The sequence below is a fragment of the Dinoponera quadriceps genome, unplaced genomic scaffold (assembly GCF_001313825.1).
Source record: "Dinoponera quadriceps isolate SergipeBrazil2010 unplaced genomic scaffold, ASM131382v1 scaffold4389, whole genome shotgun sequence".
NCBI classification, from domain to species: Eukaryota; Metazoa; Arthropoda; class Insecta; order Hymenoptera; family Formicidae; genus Dinoponera; species Dinoponera quadriceps.
Window position 1 is genome coordinate 29,678 of NW_014558351.1, and position 17,863 is coordinate 47,540.

Here is a 17,863-nt window from a genome sequence, read left to right on the forward strand (position 1 = left end):
TTTCATCACCAGTCACAATACGATGTATGAAACCTTTCCTTTTTTGTCGTTGAAGCAGCTGTTCACACGTGACAAGACGCCGTTCGACGTCTCTCGGCTTCAGTTCGTACGGCACCCAAGGTCCTTCCTTGTGTATCATTCCTGATGCTGTCAGACGTTTCGAAACTGTTGTTCGATCAACTGCTAATGATTTTGCAACATCGGATTGCGTCTGACATAGATCTTCAACAAGTAATGTTTCCAATTCTTTGTCTTGAAATTTTTTTGGTGCACCACTGCGTTCTTTATCTTAAACATCAAAATCATTATTTTTAAATCGGTTAAACCAATCTCTGCATGTTCTTTCCGACAGAGCATGATCACCATAGGTTTCTATAAGATTTCTTTGTGCTTCAGCTGCAGATTTCTTCTGAATAAAATAGTGCAGTAAAATTCCCCGCAAAAATGGTTTATTTGGCACGAAATTTGACATGTTTTACGCTACAAAAAGAAAATGTTCTTTATAGATTAATGGAAAGACACGCACTGATTTTAAATATAGGTTATAGAACTTCAATATAGATGCGTCATCATCTTGAATTATACACAGAAAATTTTTATACCGTCATCTGATGGTGAAACGGCGAGAACTTATTCACACTCCCAATATGAATTTAAAACAAGATTAAAAGACTCGTCGAATTAGATCACAAACGTTACCATACTTGGACATTGTCTAATGCTTCATCCGATCGAAGGATTACAAATCAGCTCGTTCCGCTTGGCACAAATAATCTTATACAGGGTCTGTCCGGAAAGTAATGTCAGCGACTTTTTTTTGACGCGAATGATCGTTGGAGCGTGCTAGGATCGGTTGGGAATGGTAAAGGGGGAAGTCAGCTAACGAATGCTGAGTCACTCAGTCTTCTCCCGCCAGCCGCGTAGTAAGGACATGCGTTTCCGTGGAAATCGTTTTGTGACCTCGTGCAAAAATGCAGCGCTCGTTAGAACAAAGGATGGCGATCAAGTTTTGCTTTAAATTTGGCAAGACCGCAGCGGAAACTTCCAATGGTGAGGATAGATTTTAAAGAAGATGCCCTGTCGGATCGGCACGTGTTCCGGTGGCACAAGGTTTTTTTGGAAGGCTGGGAAGAGGTCGACGACGAAGCCCGCGCCGGATGGCCATCACGAGTTTGTACCACCTGGTACAACTGTGAACGCTAAATTTTACGTCGGAATGCTGAGGAGACTGAAACGCAAGGTTCAACGCGTCCGGCCGGACATCGCAAAGGACTGGAAGTTGCATCACGATAACGCGCCAGCCCACAGCTCCTTCCTCGTCACCAACTACTTGGCCAAAGTAGGGGTGCCAACGATTCCTCAGCTTCCGTACAGTCCGGACGTCTCTCCACCTTTTCTGTTTCCACGTCTGAAAGGACCCATGAAAGGAAAGCATTTCGAGACCATTGAGGGGATCCAAGCAGTTTGCACCGCGGTTTTAAAAGACATTCCGGAGGAGGCCTACCGTGACGCATTTGATGCCTGGAAATCTCGCTGGAGCCGATGTGTTAACGCAGGAGGAGCCTATTTTGAAGAATTTTGATGTGTTGTAAGGAAAAGTTCAATAAATTTTTTTTAATAGACTCAATGATATTACTTTCTGGATAGACCCTAAAACTGGGTGTCTTTGGCGCGACGAATCAGAAGTGAACACAAAGAAGTTAGAGCAATTTAGTCAATTCTAATTTTTTGCTTTTCTCGGCTCGCTACGGTTTCAATTACTCTCTGTGCGAGAACTCAAGATTCACTATCTCAAATCATTGCGATGCGATATATCATCCGCATCCTCGTGACCACCTCGCGAGAAATCTTCCGGTCATCAATATAAATTATATTTGTCATTTTGAACGTCGTAAGCGTCGAATAAAATCATGTTGCGTCCTACAATTTCTGTGTGCTTCAGCTGCAGATTTCTTCTGAATAAAATAGTGCAGTAAAATTCCCCGCAAAAACGGTTTATTTGGCACGAAATTTGACATGTTTTACGCTGTAAAAAGAAAATGTTCTTTATGGGTTAATGGAAAGACACGCATTAATTTTAAACATAGGTTATAGAACTTCAATATAGATGTGTCATCATCTTGAATTATACACAGAAAATTTTTATACCGCCATCTGATAGTGAAACGGCGAGAACTTATTCACACTCCCAATAGTTATTTACTATGAGAATGTCTATATCTAGTATTAATGCAAATAATAAGAAATCAAACTTATTAAATTGTAGTACTTAAAAAAGATGAAGATCGTTTATTGGCTACAATTTGCAACTTTGTTACGAAATAAACGTAGAAGTTTTCAATTTATCAAGTTAATTCTAATAAGAGTCAACCATGGTCATGCACTCTATGTAGGTTTTAAATTTAAAGTGAATTATTTAGATATCGAGTTAGATATCGAGATATTATGGAAGCCAGTTTATGAAACGTAGTTTCGAGAAAACTGTATTAAAGATCGATGTATAATTTAACAATCTATAAAGAGAGATCTACGATACCTTAAGCCTATCGCCTATATAAGAGCCATAAAATGAGCCTTACACTTTCTCGAAAATATCCTGCAAATCTAACTGTTTTGCGGGCTGTCCTTTCCTTTTTTGAAATGTCGGTCGCACATGTGTTGGATTGAGTTTGCTCTCGTCATCTCTATTGTCTTTTGATTGAAGGCCAATTTTTATTTCCAACTGTGACAAGACATTAAAATAATTTTTATTGAATACAAACTGCTAAATAAGTGGCAATTTTAATATTTTATCCCCCACAGTAGATGTGTTCAGGGATGATGTCCAAATAAGGGAATGTATACTTTCATTATTATTACGTACATTTGCGCCTAAACATCATTGCAATAAATAATCCGTTATCAAATATTCGTGAATAGATTTTATGATTTCTTGTACATTGAGATTAAAAACTCGAGAATAATCAAAATTTGTCAAGAGTACGTTTGATTTCAGCTTAGCGCCAGTCTTACACCCGTCCGCTTACATCAATCAGAGGGGCAGAACGCGTGTTGTTGGTTTTCATTTGTTGACGATTTATGATAAAATATTGCCCATATGTCTTTTTTCATTTTTTCAACTGATTCTGAATTCATTTTGATAGCCAAGTCATAATATGTAGTCGAATCACCAATTAATTTATTCCCATTAACTTTCCAGCTTCTCATCCCTTGATTCCAATGTTTTACTTTTTTTTGCATTTCGCAATCTTGTACCCATTTTATTCTCCATGCAGCCAACACACTCTTTTCTTATCATAATAAAGTGGTCGCCGTATCGATTTAAATCTAATATTGATTTGAATTTTTTAATGACTTCTCCAACGTAGGTGGTGTGCTTAACTCAATATTTTTCTTTTGTTCGTTGAAACATATCTTGTACTGCCTCTATCCCCATTTTGCCTATATTATCAAAATAGTTTGTAATACATTTGCTTTGATAATCATCCAGACAGGCTTTATACACAGCGTGCTTGATAAGTCAGTGACTTTGATAAAAGATGGCACTTAAATCGCAAGTTTGGTATTATTTATGATATTTATTATTCTTTGTTAGTATTTGAAATTTAAAGCGAGCTACATGGAAGCGCCGATATCATATGAAGCTTTCAGTCGATTTTTAGTTTCATGTACCCGCGCACTATAGGAATGTTCGAACGTGTCATGTGTTAAAGCGTTAAGAAAATTCATGCACGCGTCGCAAGTATGCAGCACGACAGCTTCTGATAGCTGTTAAACTCTTCGTCAGGCGCGACATTATATTAACGCATGTCTGGCTTTTGTAAAGTGGAGTCCGAATCAGTGTTGTGAGTTCGTAAAACAATTTAAACGTTGTCTTGACTGCCTCAGTGTCAACACTTATCTTAGGAGTGTCGGAGCAAGTATTCTTGTCATATTGTAATCCAAAACATCATACAATGCTCCACGCTTGTTTGGACTCTGGTTATAATCCATCGAAAGCGTTACCGCCACGGATTCTTACGCCTCAGCTAGAAAAAATGGCATCTGTACGTTCGTGATTTGCTATGATGACAGTAAAGTTGAGGCCATTAGTACTCTTAGCTACGTCTTGGGTAACAATGAATATCGCATCCGGACGCAGTGTGTCAGAGCTTTGTTGAATCAAGTTTCCGACTTTTGTTTCGAAAAATCTAGTTCAGTTGTTAAGAATGAAACGCATTCACAAGCTAATGTCCATTTGCGCAGTCAGAGATATTCACGCAGTGCTGATATGCAATTCAGATTTCAATTTCTCCGCAACGCTCCTCCGTGCCGTCGTATACGACTATCGCGTTTATCATAAAATAAATTAATCTCTTATGCTCCGACACAAAAGCAGATGTTGTCATTGACACATCTTTCTGATATGGGACATTCTTTTACAAACCGTAGAGATTTGGTCGAAAATTGACCGACACATTTTTGATTTAACTAAAACTTTTTTTACGTGTTCTATATGACAAAAAAAGATATACCTATTCGAGGATTTTTTTTGTTTCATTTTTTTGGAAAATAGAAAGGATGTAAAATTTGAGAATTTGGTGATGTTTGGCTTGAAGTATATTTTTTAAAAATTCATAACTCTGGTTCTATTTGAGCTACAGATTTCATTTTTTTTTATTTTGAAGGTAAAAGTCGAGCTTTAATAAAAAAGTACTTGAAAAAAGAATTATTAACAAATTCAAATGGTTATAAACAATTAAAATGTTTAAATCGATTTTTAACAATTGCCCCACCCTCGTATCAAGTTTTTAATACTTCTATCGTGTTCTACGTCAAATTTCCTTTCGAAAACGCTTTTTTAATCGATGGACAAATAATTATTACTATAAGAAAAAAATTAATTAATCTAGCGCGGTTCGTCACATCGGCGCGCGGGTCACACCGCACGGCCCATTTTCTTGTCTCATGTCGTTTTTCTCTGAAATATTAATGATTATTCCATTTTTTTCTTATAGTAATAATTATTTGTCCATCGATTAAAAAAGCGTTTTCGAAAGGAAATTTGACGTAGAACACGATAGAAGTATTAAAAACTTGATACGAGGGTGGGGCAATTGTTAAAAATCGATTTAAACATTTTAATTGTTTATAACCATTTGAATTTGTTAATAATTCTTTTTTCAAGTACTTTTTTATTAAAGCTCGACTTTTACCTTCAAAATAAAAAAAAAATGAAATCTGTAGCTCAAATAGAACCAGAGTTATGAATTTTTAAAAAATATACTTCAAGCCAAACATCACCAAATTCTCAAATTTTACATCCTTTCTATTTTCCAAAAAAATGAAACAAAAAAAATTCCTCGAATAGGTATATATTTTTTTGTCATATAGAACACGTAAAAAAAGTTTTAGCTAAATTAAAAATGTGTCGGTCAGAAAGATGTTCGGTTTGTAAAAGAATGTCTCATATACATTGGACCGATCCCGATCCGACAATTACGAATCCTATTGATATACTCTTCGGATTTATTATTTATAGCGCAATTATACTCGCGAGCTCTTGTAAAGGACACGTCGGGCATCCATCATACATAATTCGACATTCGGCTGGGTAATTTCGGGACCTATTCATTTTACGGCGAACTATTCCCAATAAATTTCGCCTAATTCTGCTCCTGCGCATGTAATCGACGATATTTTAGTGCATTATATTAATGCCTCTCCTCTCTCGATGAAGATTTGCGGCCATTTTGAGAAACTGAAGAGATTCCGGAAAAATCTTTGTTTGTTCAACAGGATGAGCAATGCGAGGAACATTTTTGCGCTATGCATTCCTGCGATTCAGACGGGCGATATATCGTTCGTCTTCCGTTTAAAAAAGGTTGTCCGATCAATATCGGGAAGCCGCAAAATCGAGTGGAAAAATTGTGACCCGAGCCCCGCCGGTCGGTGGACTTCTGCCCAACCCCGGCCGGTGGGGTGGTCGTTCTGTGATCTGGTTAACCATGTTCGATGTTACTCGGTGATTCCGGCGTAGCTCGCCAGATTTCCAGGCGTTCTTTTGTGCGTGAGTGGGGGTGTGTAGGTGTTGCGAGTGAGTCAAGCCGTGAGTTGGTAATTAACCGCTATTTATTAAATATTCCACGTTCTCGTACAATTTAGCCTACAGCGGGCCGCGCTTTAAATCAATCTCATTCGGTGGTAAACATTGTGGTGATAGATTAGCTACGAAGTCCCGTGTTTCGCGGTATTATGCTTGACGAATTCGTCGGCGTTTTGAAGTATTGAGATTCGCGGAATATTAGTGTCTCACGATGGTCGGTTCGTGATGCTCGCGGTGACGGCGGGGAGCGGTGTTATGATTTCGGCGTGTTGTTATCCACGGTTCGCGTGTTGTTCCCGGTGATTTAAAGTCGACAGTTCGCGGCGGTGTGCATACAACGGGATGCACTCGCGAATCACGGTCGTTGGTATACGGTGAGGCTGCATGCAGAGTGTTCGCGTCGGTCGAGTCCCGGAACGGAGGGCACGTGGCATCGTGCTAGGTAGCGGCGGGCGCGGTCGGGCGGGTCTGGCCGACGTGCAGCTTGCGGCGGTACGTTCGCGATTCGCGGCGGTTGACGGATTCGGCGATACCTCCGGTGAGGTGAGGATGGACAGACGCGCTTCGTCTGTTGGTTGCGCGGCGCGAATTACGGAACGGTACTCCAGGGCGTTCGTATGTCCCGGAGACGCGATGCCCAATGACCGGAATGGGACGGGCAAGTTCGAGAACTCTCGACAGAGACGGCGAACACACATCCTTACGCGTTCCGATCCCCAGGTCCGCCACGAGCAAGAGGGCTGGGGACTCCCGGTGGAGACGGCGAACGCACTATCCCGAAAGGGTAATTAGGAATCCAGCGCTCGCGACTTTCACGGGAGAGACAGCGTACTCATTACCTCGAGCTTGCCGGACGGAAAGGATGTTGAGTTCGGCTGCGAACACACAGCTGTGACGGCACACACACCGTCGCGGTCCCTCGACCTGGGGATTGGGATCGGGAGCAGCTTACGATCTTTCGATCCGACTGACTCCGGTGGAATCGGTCCTCTTGCCACGGCGGAGCGGCCTTTTATTCGGATTTCGCCGCGTTTTTTCGCACGCGGCTTGTTTGACAACAACAATGGTTGTTGTTCGCGCGACACGTGTCTAGCGTGTGCCCCGCGTGTGGATTTGTTTATGTGGCGCTGAGCGCCGTTTAGCGGCGGACGGATGGTCGATCGGCCGCGGTGTTCGCCGGGGGGTATGCATCGTCACAAAATCCTTAAATGATGCCATGATAAAGAGATTTCGATCCGGAGATGTAATCCGGAAAAAATGGAGTACACCGAATTTCTCCACGAGTATGAACGCCTGGGGCACATGCAAAAAGCGTTGGTGTCTCAAGGCGGTTAAATCAATGTGTCTTTATTCCACATCACGCGACAGTACGAGAAAATAGTGCGATTACGCTTCTACGCATAGTGTTTAATGTGTTGTAAGTTTAACTATGAAACGTGTCGATTGCTATAAACAAATTACTATCGCATGTTGCCCCAATTACGTAACGTTACCTTGCAGAAATGCTACTCTGCATTCTGTCGAAAGCAATACCAAAATCAAGGTGGTCAACGTCCAAACCCAAGTGACGCTGACACATGAAAACTATCTCATTTAGACAAAGGAAGAGGATAAAAGGGACAAAAGATCAAACTCTGGGCGACTCTAGATTCTCAGCTCTCGGGTACCGACACGCTGTCGGTCACACTAAAAATACTGTAGCGGGCGGAAAACATAATAGTAACAAGTTTATCTTCGAACAAGAGATAATATATTGTAACCATTGCCTTCCGCGCTGCGACGGGACTACTCGCGGACTACTCCCACACTACTCGCGTCAACTCGACTCTCACAACAAATTGGTGGCTTCTGAAGGCTTCTGTGAAAAAGCAATCGCAAGTAGCAGACTGGTGAGCAACAAATCTTGAGAAATCAAAAAATATGGGAGAAGAAAGAAAACTACGTGGCCGGAAGGAACGTACGTCGGAGCTACGACTACCAACACGGGCCAACCACAATAGCAGAGGAGGCGACGATGCAGCAAAGGCAGCAGTAAACGACCTACCTCAACGCAGAGACAAGCGGCAGGCAACTCAACACCGGACAATCAGAGGACCGCTAACGAACCGGACGAGAACGCAATAGCGCAACACGTCAACATGAGTCCAGTCGTATTAATGTAGTGGATATTTTAATGGGATAGGAGAGGTTTCAAAAGAAAATTGACTCAAATCGTAGAATCGAGGAAAAATCAAAGAAAAGCGTTTAATGCATCATATACATTTCCGAGCCTCGTCGTGTGTCGTTTGAATCTGTTGATTTCTTGTTGTCACGCCGCTCACGTTCTTCACGCTGATTGTGCGCACTTGTTTTTTCTCGACCTCCGCCGAAACTTATCGATATATATTGCTACTGTTATTTTTATAACATCACAATATTCACACGTCTTAACTATTCAGGTAGGTACGAAGGATATAAAAAAAACTAAAACTTAATTAATTCTACACTCGGCCATCCTGATTGACATTTGACCTCAGATGTCGTTATCTCGTTCTATGCTATCTGGAGAATCTTCCTGAGGGTTCGTCCAATATTTCATGAGATCTACAGCTGTCGATGTTGCACGTGGGCCTTTTCCTTCACATTTTTTTTTCGACGATATACCGGTCGTTGCGTAGAACGTGTTTGATACGGTAAGGTCCGAGATATTTCGTACAGAGCTTGAGTCCTGGTCCGCTTTGGGTTCGTTGAATAGCAACTATATCGTCTTCGTTATATTTAGTTGGTTACTTCCGTTTCTTGTTGTAGCTTCGTCTGTTCTCGGCTTGTATCTTCAAAATTGCGTTTCGAGCTTCTTCTCGTAACTGGCTACGCTACTCTTGAAAAATGTTAGCTTGCTCTGTTTCTAAAATTTCTTTTAGGCGAGGATCTTCTTGCAGTCTCATTTTTTATCTTCTTGGGTTCCTCGTCGGAGCTCGAATCCTTCCTTGACTTTCGAGATCTCGATCTGTCGTCTTCGCTTTTCCCGCTTTTGGCGGCATTCCGCTCCTCCTTGCCCGAGAATGAGTTTTTTCGCGATCTTTTGATTTTTTCATTTTTTCTTCGATCTCCTTCTTCAAGCGTTTTTGCAAATCATTCTCGGTGATTTCGCATTTTCTGCTGTTCTTTCGATTTTTCGATCGTCCGTTGAGGAATCAGATCTAACAATTTTTCTAGTTTTTTTATTCTTGTCTGATTATTTTCTGTCATGGTCGAAATCCAAATTGGATTCTGCTTTGCTTTTGTTAGACTTATCTTCGTCCGTCGATACTTTTCTGGATTTTGGTTTTTCCAGCTTTCTCAACTTTCTCTTGTTTTCAACATCGCTGTTTTCACCGTCCATGGAATCGTCGCGCTTTTCTCTCTTTGCTTTCTTGACCACATCCACGGGTTTCTTGGATGACACAGGTTCTAACGTTTTCTGAGTAGACTTCTTGTCTTCCGTTATTAATTTTGTTGTCTTCAATGATTTGTCGTCTTTCTACCGTGGGAAAGCATCTCCAACAGGGAAACTCTCTTCTCCAATCTTCGGCGAATCATTCTTAACGTCTTCCTTTATCGTTTGTTTAATTTTGGGCGCTGCTGCCACGATGTCTTCGGTCTTCTTGAATAGTGACGGTGTATGCGACAGGCTCTTCGAAAATCGATGTCTTATAATAGGGAACAAAACAGCTTGAAGCTTTTTGGGGGAGACGCTAGACTCCGTCTTCAAAACTATTGGACTCACATAATCGGAGTACGACGGTTGTACAATGCCTTCATCGAGCCACTCGCGAATTTGTGAATCTACTCACGTCTTTTCTGTTACGGATAATCTACGTGCATTAAGGGTAACTGGAACGTCATCTTTAACAACAACAGACATATTAATACCAACCTCCTTTTCTTTCTTAGGTTCGTTTCTTTTAACAGATATGCTACTTCTTTTTTAATATTTTCATCTGAAATGTGCGAGAGATCTATAATGTTATCGTCTTGCACTGCGTCAATTTTTTTAAACTGCAGGCACTTTTACGGAATCGTCTACAATTTTTGAAATAGTTACAACATTCTTTCTTATATGAACTTCTACGCTATTCAAAAAATCGGTTCCTATAAGCATGCCACGCGGTATTGTTTCATCGTTAACAATATGTACTAAAATGTCATAAATTTCCATATCGATACAAATTTTCACACGCATGTCACCTAGTGTTGTATTTTCTCTCGAACCTGGCCCATGAAATTGTATTCTGCAATATCCTAGACTTGGCGATCCAATCTGTTCGTATTGTTCTTTACACATTAAGCTAAGGTCGCTGCCTGAATCTATCACCGCCTTCAATTTTACACCGTTAATAATAACATCTTTTTGACATTTTGCGGAATCGGATTGTACGACGTTACAACTTTTTTTTTGTGTCGGTATCTGCGCGTTCTGGACACTTCGCCACTATGTGACCGTACTTATTACACCTGAAACATTTTGTACCTTGTCCTCTCGAAGGACATATCGCACCTAAATAATTCGCCACGGTTATAACAACGTTTAACATCACGCTTCGAGTCCTCATTTCCCGTATTAAAAAACGGTTTCTTTTTACTTTCGTTCGTCTTTGCATATGACTTTGGTTTACCGCATAGTTTACGTATATGTCTAACTTATCTTTCAATTATCGTTTATCTTTAGCACCGTACAGCACCGCCTTCCGATATGCTTCGTCGTCGATGCTGTACTGGATGGCCGCCTTCGTCTCGACGTCTGCTCGCGCTACTATCTCCATCATCTTATAGCAGTACTCGTCGTAGGATTTCTCGGCCTTCTTCTATCGTTTCTGTAGCTCTCGATGCACTATTCGACTGTCCACCTTCGGTGCAAACTCCGTCTTCAAGGCGACTTTCATAGTATTCTACATTTTTCCACAACCATCCGATTTCACGAACAAACGAACGAAACCCCGTAACAATCTTTTTGCGTAGATGGTTTTCTGGATCGCGTTTTACTCACACAATTTTGCCATGTCTTCAAATTCCTGGATCCATAAATTCACATTTTTTCCGTCATCACCATTGAAAATGTAAATCGACTCTTCAACATCTTTGAAATTCGGCACAAATTTTGATCGACTGTGTACTTTGTTTGTCCCGCCATCACCAGCACCAGCTTCGTCTCGTTCGTCTTCGATCTGTCGTCATCGTTTTCTTCTTCGTGTTGATTCTCCAGGATTAGAGCCGCCTTCAATCGCGTCATCAAATTAGCTTTGTTGCCCGTCGTCTTTAATTTATGCATTTTAAGCTCTTCTCTCAGCTGGGCCATTTCGTCCACTCGTGCGTCGCCTGCAACGTCGTTTCGCTGTACGTTTCCGTCAGCCATATCGTCTTCTTCCTCTTTTCCGATTTTTCGTCGGTTTCGATTTCTTGGTATCCCGGACGAGCCCCCAAGTTGTAGTGGATATTTTAATGGGATAGGAGAGGTTTCAAAAGAAAATTGACTCAAATCGTAGAATCGAAGAAAAATCAAGGAAAAGCGTTTAATGTATCGTACACACTTCCGAACCTCGTCGTGTCTCGTTTCAATTTGTTGATTTCTTGTTGTCACGCCGCTCACGTTTTTCACGCTGTTTGTGCGCACTTGTTTTTTCTTGACCTCCGCCGATACTTATCGATTATATATTGTTACTATTATTTTTATAACATTACAACATTCACACGTCTTCACTATTCAGGTAGGTACGAAGGATATAAAAAAACTAAAACTTAATTAATTCTACATTAATGTAAGTCTTAGTCTAACACACACAAGCGTATTCACATAATTACAAAAGCGAGAAGCCAAACCGTCCGCTTGAATGTCCGAAGGCAGTAATATACCGCGTAATCCTTGCAAAAATAGATCATGGTTATTTAGCGAGCTTGCAGCAAATACACTAAGACAGCCAGCCGAACTAGTGAATCAAAATCTCGATAACGTAATAAATAAAACCGTGCAAAGTATAGGACAAGGATTACAAGACGCGTTAGCCGTACTTGATTGTTCAAATGAAGAGCAACCCCCGATATATATTGTAACTGAACGCGAATTCTCGTTTAGTAAAATCGATGAAAGTATATTACAAAATGTAGCTCCACGCGTCAGAAGACAAAGAAACTTGCCAAGTAACAGTACGGACGTGTCAGGCAGGGCAGAATTTTTTCTAACTTCGTAAGACGAGAGCGTTTTCAACCCGAACAAAATACTTGATAACTTGATAACTATGGACAGGCATACAGAACAAGATGTACCGTATATTAACGGTCCCGCGATAGACGAGGAAATCAATAGATTACAAACCACCGTACGCGCTACAAACGAACGATAGCGTAAATGGAAACCCTTTACCAAGAGGCAACATGAAAGGAGAACGCGACTCTCTAGTAGAGGCCTTATTAAATCAAATACAAAATCTCACTTTATACGTAACCGAGCTAAACGAGAAGGTTAATATAATGCAACAAAATAACATAGAAGAATTCATCAAGCTACTAAGGCCCACTGCAACAGAGATAGAACGTATGACCACACACATATACATGACCCCCTCTCGGAAGATAGTCTCGCATTGAATTCATTCGTAATCGACCTTTGACATTAACAGACGGCGTATAAAAGAGGCCAGGGACTTAATACCGACCTTTGATGGCTCAAGTGAAGAGAGTATCAAGGAATTCCTGCACGCGTGCAATTATGCTTACGGTCTAAACCTACGGAAGAAATTGCATTGACTACGGCAATAACCTGTACGAAACTAAAAGGACAGGTCATTACAGAAATGGAGAACCAAAATATAACGACTTACAAAAAATTGAAGGAAATACTAGAGGCCTCCTATTCAAGAAACAGGTTGACTATACGCTTACAAAGAGAATTTAATTTCTTACGGCAGAATACCAGAGAAGAAGCGCGGGTCTACGGAAAGAGAGTCGATAAACTAGCGTCAGAATTATACGAGTCAGCCACTGACGGTACAGTATACACCCCGGTAGAAAAAAGAGCTATCCACGAATACATTAACCCTCAAGCATTAATTAATTTCCAACTTGGGTTGAATGAGAAGCTGCAAACCATAGTGCGATCTAAAGCTCCCACTACGCTAGCTGAAGCTATTGCCGTTGCAATGGAGGAAGAAAAGATAAAAGGACTAATTAAACACTATAATAATCGTGAACTCCCATATAACAGTCGAAGGACGACATATCCACGCGCTCGAGAAAATGTTAGATCTCCAACGTGTCACAAATGCGGTGTTGCGAGTCCGAAACGTCGCGATAATGTGGAGTTGCCCGGCACAGCGTAGTAGAGCGGGGGAAGGTGGTGTGGCGCGATGGTTAATAAAGTGTTTCTTCGATTGACAAAAACTGAACTTGTCTTTATTACTTGATTGCCCGATACAATTTTACGTACGCTTCCGACAGCGTGTTGGTACCTGAGAGTTGAGAATTTGAGTCGCGCCCGTGCCGGTCTTACGTCCCCTTTTATCCTCGTCCTATGATTTAATCGGAGGGGACGGAGTTGATGTGTCAGCGTCATCTAAATGAGGACGCTGACCATCCTGATTTCGATATCTCTATTGCAGGAATGCCAGGTTGCATTTCTGCATAGCGACATTTGGCAATTCGGAGCCGTGGCTCCGTTTATGGTCGTCGACATACTTCGTCGTTATGCTTACAACAGCGACAAAACAGAACATGAATGGAAAGATTGTCGTACGAGCCGTTGCACGAACCGATACACCCTACCAACAATAAGGGAACGCCCCCGTGTAAAAGTCGATGAAAAAATATTGCACATACTGCAAGAAGGTAGGGCATACTCGTGAAGAATGCTGAAAGCTACATGGGAAGCCAGTTGAATACGCTGCACCTAACTTTGAACGTCGCGAAGGACATCAAAACACAAACACCGCCTCGACTGATAGGCGTGAAATGAACCAGGGCGACACTCCTAACGAAAACGAAAATAAAAACGAGTGACAGAAAAGAGACATTACAACGCAAAATACTCGAGAATTTCAGGTCAATCAAGTGAAGAAAGCTAGGCAAACACACACGGGATTGGACTTAATGATACTTCCGATATGCGAAGCCAGACGGGAAAGCTTTTACTGGATACCGGATCATCAATTAGTTTTATAAAAGTGCGGTCTTTAAAGGGGGAAACTACCGTGACTGTGGATAAAGTAGCGGATAGTAACCGAACATTAAACGAGAACGCTTGGTAAGTTCATTGCAACTATAAAACTAGGAAGACAAGTCTGTTACATCCTGGGTATCTCGGAACTACGAATTCTTTTTTTTTATATGATTGGAAAGCAGAGAGTCTTCGGGCAAGCGCTATTATAAAAAAGATAAGATTACGATGACTCGCCGTTAAACGCACCCTTCGTGTTTCTCAACACGTCTTTCATCTTTTCCTTCTTCACGTAAGGCACGTAGTTTTGTTACATCCTGGGTACCCCGGGAACAACGAATCCTTTCTTTATAATCAGGAAACAAGTGGATTTGGGCAAACGCTAGTGTAAAAAGAATAAGATAATACGCCGCCAAATGTGTCATGTGTTTCTTAACGCGTTTATCACCTTTTCCGCCTTCACGAGTAATCGGCCGGACTCAGGCCTTTCGATGGGATTAGGATCCTGAGACCGTTTATGACATCCTGATAATGTTAGGAGTTTTCTAGGTATCCGTTTTCCACTCTTCCATATCCGTTCTCCACGAAACTTCCTCTCGTTGGCGATCGTCATCTGCCACTCCCCAAAATTTTTCCTATAAAAACCTTACTCTTTGGCCATTCCACTGTCAGTCAATCAGTCAGTCAGTCAGTCAGACAGTTCTTCTTTTTCTGCTGAGTAACGCGCTGTGTAAGTAGGGATCTCTTAAGTGAACTATTTCTCTTGATATTCCGGGATAATCCATAAATACGGTAAACGATGATCAACGAACCCATGTTCTACGTACTATTCACCACAGTCGATTAACCTAAATCGTAAGTTTCTATTTCATATTTAAACATGACTTAATAATTTCAATCCAATCTTCAATTCCACTTTACTTCTTAAAACACACACGTACACTGCGTAATTATTATCTTCCTTGTATTATATAATGATGTTTTTATCATCATACCGATACGTTAAACATTCTTGTCACTTTAAATACGATTGTAATACATTAAGTTACATGGACTATTTTTTATTTAATCTTACTTTAATCTTCATCTTTTATTGCATTATTCCAATAATGTTGATTTATAAAAATTTGTTTAATGTTAACCCATATATCTCATTGTTTAACTTTAGCTAACTGTTTCATCATCATTTTTTAAATATTGTATTTTTTACAATGACTTTTCTCATCAATTTATCACTATTATTAATCCATGTGAGAATGAAATTATGTTATTAGTATAATTAATAAACTGTTTTACTCAAAACGCCCTGAATTTAACCAAGTTGTTACAATTATTCATTCAATTCTTTCGATTACTTAAATCTGAATTCTCCTTTCAACACTTTCATATGGTCTTATCCCATGTAAAGGGATTAAGTTCTTTGACCTAAATAAAGGATCACCTAAACTACATTCTGCGATCGGAATAAATTGGCCTCTCCGAACCTTAACCTGATCCGCAGACCTGCCAGTACATTTCGGCCTCGCGAGTGCGCGAATAAGCGATGTTTGTTGCGTACATCCTCTTCCAGGACGTAACAAGTCGTACAACATAAAATCTACGTGGTAAAAGATGATTTTCTTGTCGAGTATGGGAGAATATTAGGAGTTTTTCTGCAAGCGCATAACGCGACCTGCAACTATTAAAATTGGAAACTGAGGATTCTTGGGAACAATTAGCGTTTATTGCCTTATCGAACATATTAGATACCTGCTCGAAGCGAAATGATAATAAAGGCAACAACAAATGTAAATTCAATAGGAATCGTTACCACTAAAGAAAGAAAAGCTGGAGTTTTTATTGGGAATTGTTTAGTAATTCCAAACAATTACACGTGTAACGTAAGCATCATAAACACTACGGAGGACACGGTCGAATTGGCTACCCCGTATGTAACCTTAGAAGACGTACTGGACCCAATGAGAAAGGAATAAATTTAATAAATACGAGACAAAATCGTGGTAACACACAGCAACCACGAATGGAGAAATTGAAGCAACAATTACGCCTACAAACCTGAACCATGAAGAACAAGGAACAATATACACGATTTGTGAAGATTTCAGCGATGTATTCTTACTCGAAGGAGACTGTCTTATTCATACTACAGCTGTGAAGCATCGTACTGCTATTCGAGGTAATGTAACACCGGTAAATATAAAACCATATCTTCTGCCGAGAAGCACAAGCAGGAAGTGGATCGACAGGTACGAGAAATGCTCGATGCTGATATTGTTCACCCTAGCATCAGCTAGTAGAATGCTCCCTTATTAGTAGCGCCAAAGAAAACTGACGCGACCGGAAAAATCAAATTGCGAGTCGTGATCGATTTTATTAGGTTATTGCAAATGAAATGCCCGTTATCAGTGTTTTGAATTTCCCATCCCTATAGATTATTTTTCTTTCATACAGAGGACGATGTATATATACTGTATGAAAAGTACATGATCCACATGTGATTTAGCGCACAGAATTTTATTTCTGTATTGTACTGTTAGTCATAATAGTTTGCATTAACGCGGTGATGGAAAATAGAGAAATTCGTATAATTTACTTATACAAGTTCAAACTTGATCATACTGCAGCCGAAGCAACGCGTAACATTCATACTGCATTTGGTGAAAGTACAGTAAGTGAAAGAACGACGAGACGTTGATTTGAATAATTTCGTTCTGGGGACACAAACCTCGACAATTTGTTTCACAGACACGCACCTTCCCTCATTGATGACGTTGTTTTGAACGACATGGTTAAAACAGATCCAAGGTTAACAGTCTGAAAGATTGTCAAAAGATTCAAAGTTGATCATTCAACTCCCGTCCAATATTTGAACAAGTTGAGAAAAGTGAAAAAATTGGATAAATGGATCCCCCATGAAATCATAGAGAGAGACAAATTGAGACGTTTGGAGATCTGTATTTCTTTGCGGTTGCGACAGAATACAGATGGAATTTTATACAGGATTGTGACTTGTGACGAAAAATGGATTTTGTACGACAACCACCGACGTTCTGCGTAGTGGATAGTTGCGAATGAGGCTCCAAAATATATTCCAAAAACAAATCTTCACCCCAAGAAAATGATGATGTCTGGTGATCTAGCAAAGGTATAGTTAATTATTTATTTATCAGGTGTAGAAGATCTAGCAAAGGTATAGTTAATTATTTATTTATCAGGTGTAGAAGTTTGAAACCGGAATTTTTTTGTAAAAATTACACGTCTGTTGTTTGAAAATGATAAAAAATATTTTATTCAAAATAATGTCCATTGCTATTTATACATTTTTCCCACCTCTCCGGCAGTTTATGAATGCCACGCCAAAAAAACATTTCTTCTTTTGAAGCGAACCAGCTATCGAGCCATTTTTGTACATTTTCATACAAATTGAAGCGTTGTTCAGCTAGAGCGTGTCCCATTGATGCGAATAGATGATAATCGGACGGAGCCAAGTCTGGAGAATAAGCCGCATACGTTAGTATTTCCCAACTGAACGCCTTGATTGTTTCCATGACCCGTTTTGCTGTGAGTGATGGGGCGTTATCATGGAGCAAAATGACTTTGTGTTGCCTTTTTCC

The 17,863-nt window shown here is 40.4% G+C and overlaps 1 protein-coding gene across 1 annotated transcript; it reads right to left on the reverse strand.

Annotated features, from left to right (window-relative positions):
- Positions 1-9,299: 9,299 nt before the first annotated feature.
- Positions 9,300-11,399, reverse strand: LOC106749819. Its single transcript, XM_014629672.1, has 2 exons — positions 11,238-11,399; positions 9,300-9,584 (listed from the first exon to the last, which is right to left on the reverse strand). The coding sequence occupies exons 1-2, from the start codon at positions 11,397-11,399 to the stop codon at positions 9,300-9,302; spliced, it is 447 nt and encodes a 148-aa protein (XP_014485158.1).
- Between the last annotated feature and the right edge of the window lie 6,464 nt (positions 11,400-17,863).

Excerpts from the sequence above, each read along its gene's own strand:
- LOC106749819 (XM_014629672.1), bottom strand. The coding sequence starts at position 11,399 with ATGGCCCAGCTGAGAGAAGAGCTTAAAATGCATAAATTAAAGACGACG. Across the intron at positions 9,585-11,237 it reads ACGAGACGAAGCTGGTGCTG|AAAGACGACAAATCATTGAA; the intron begins GTGATGGCGGGA and ends TTCCCACGGTAG.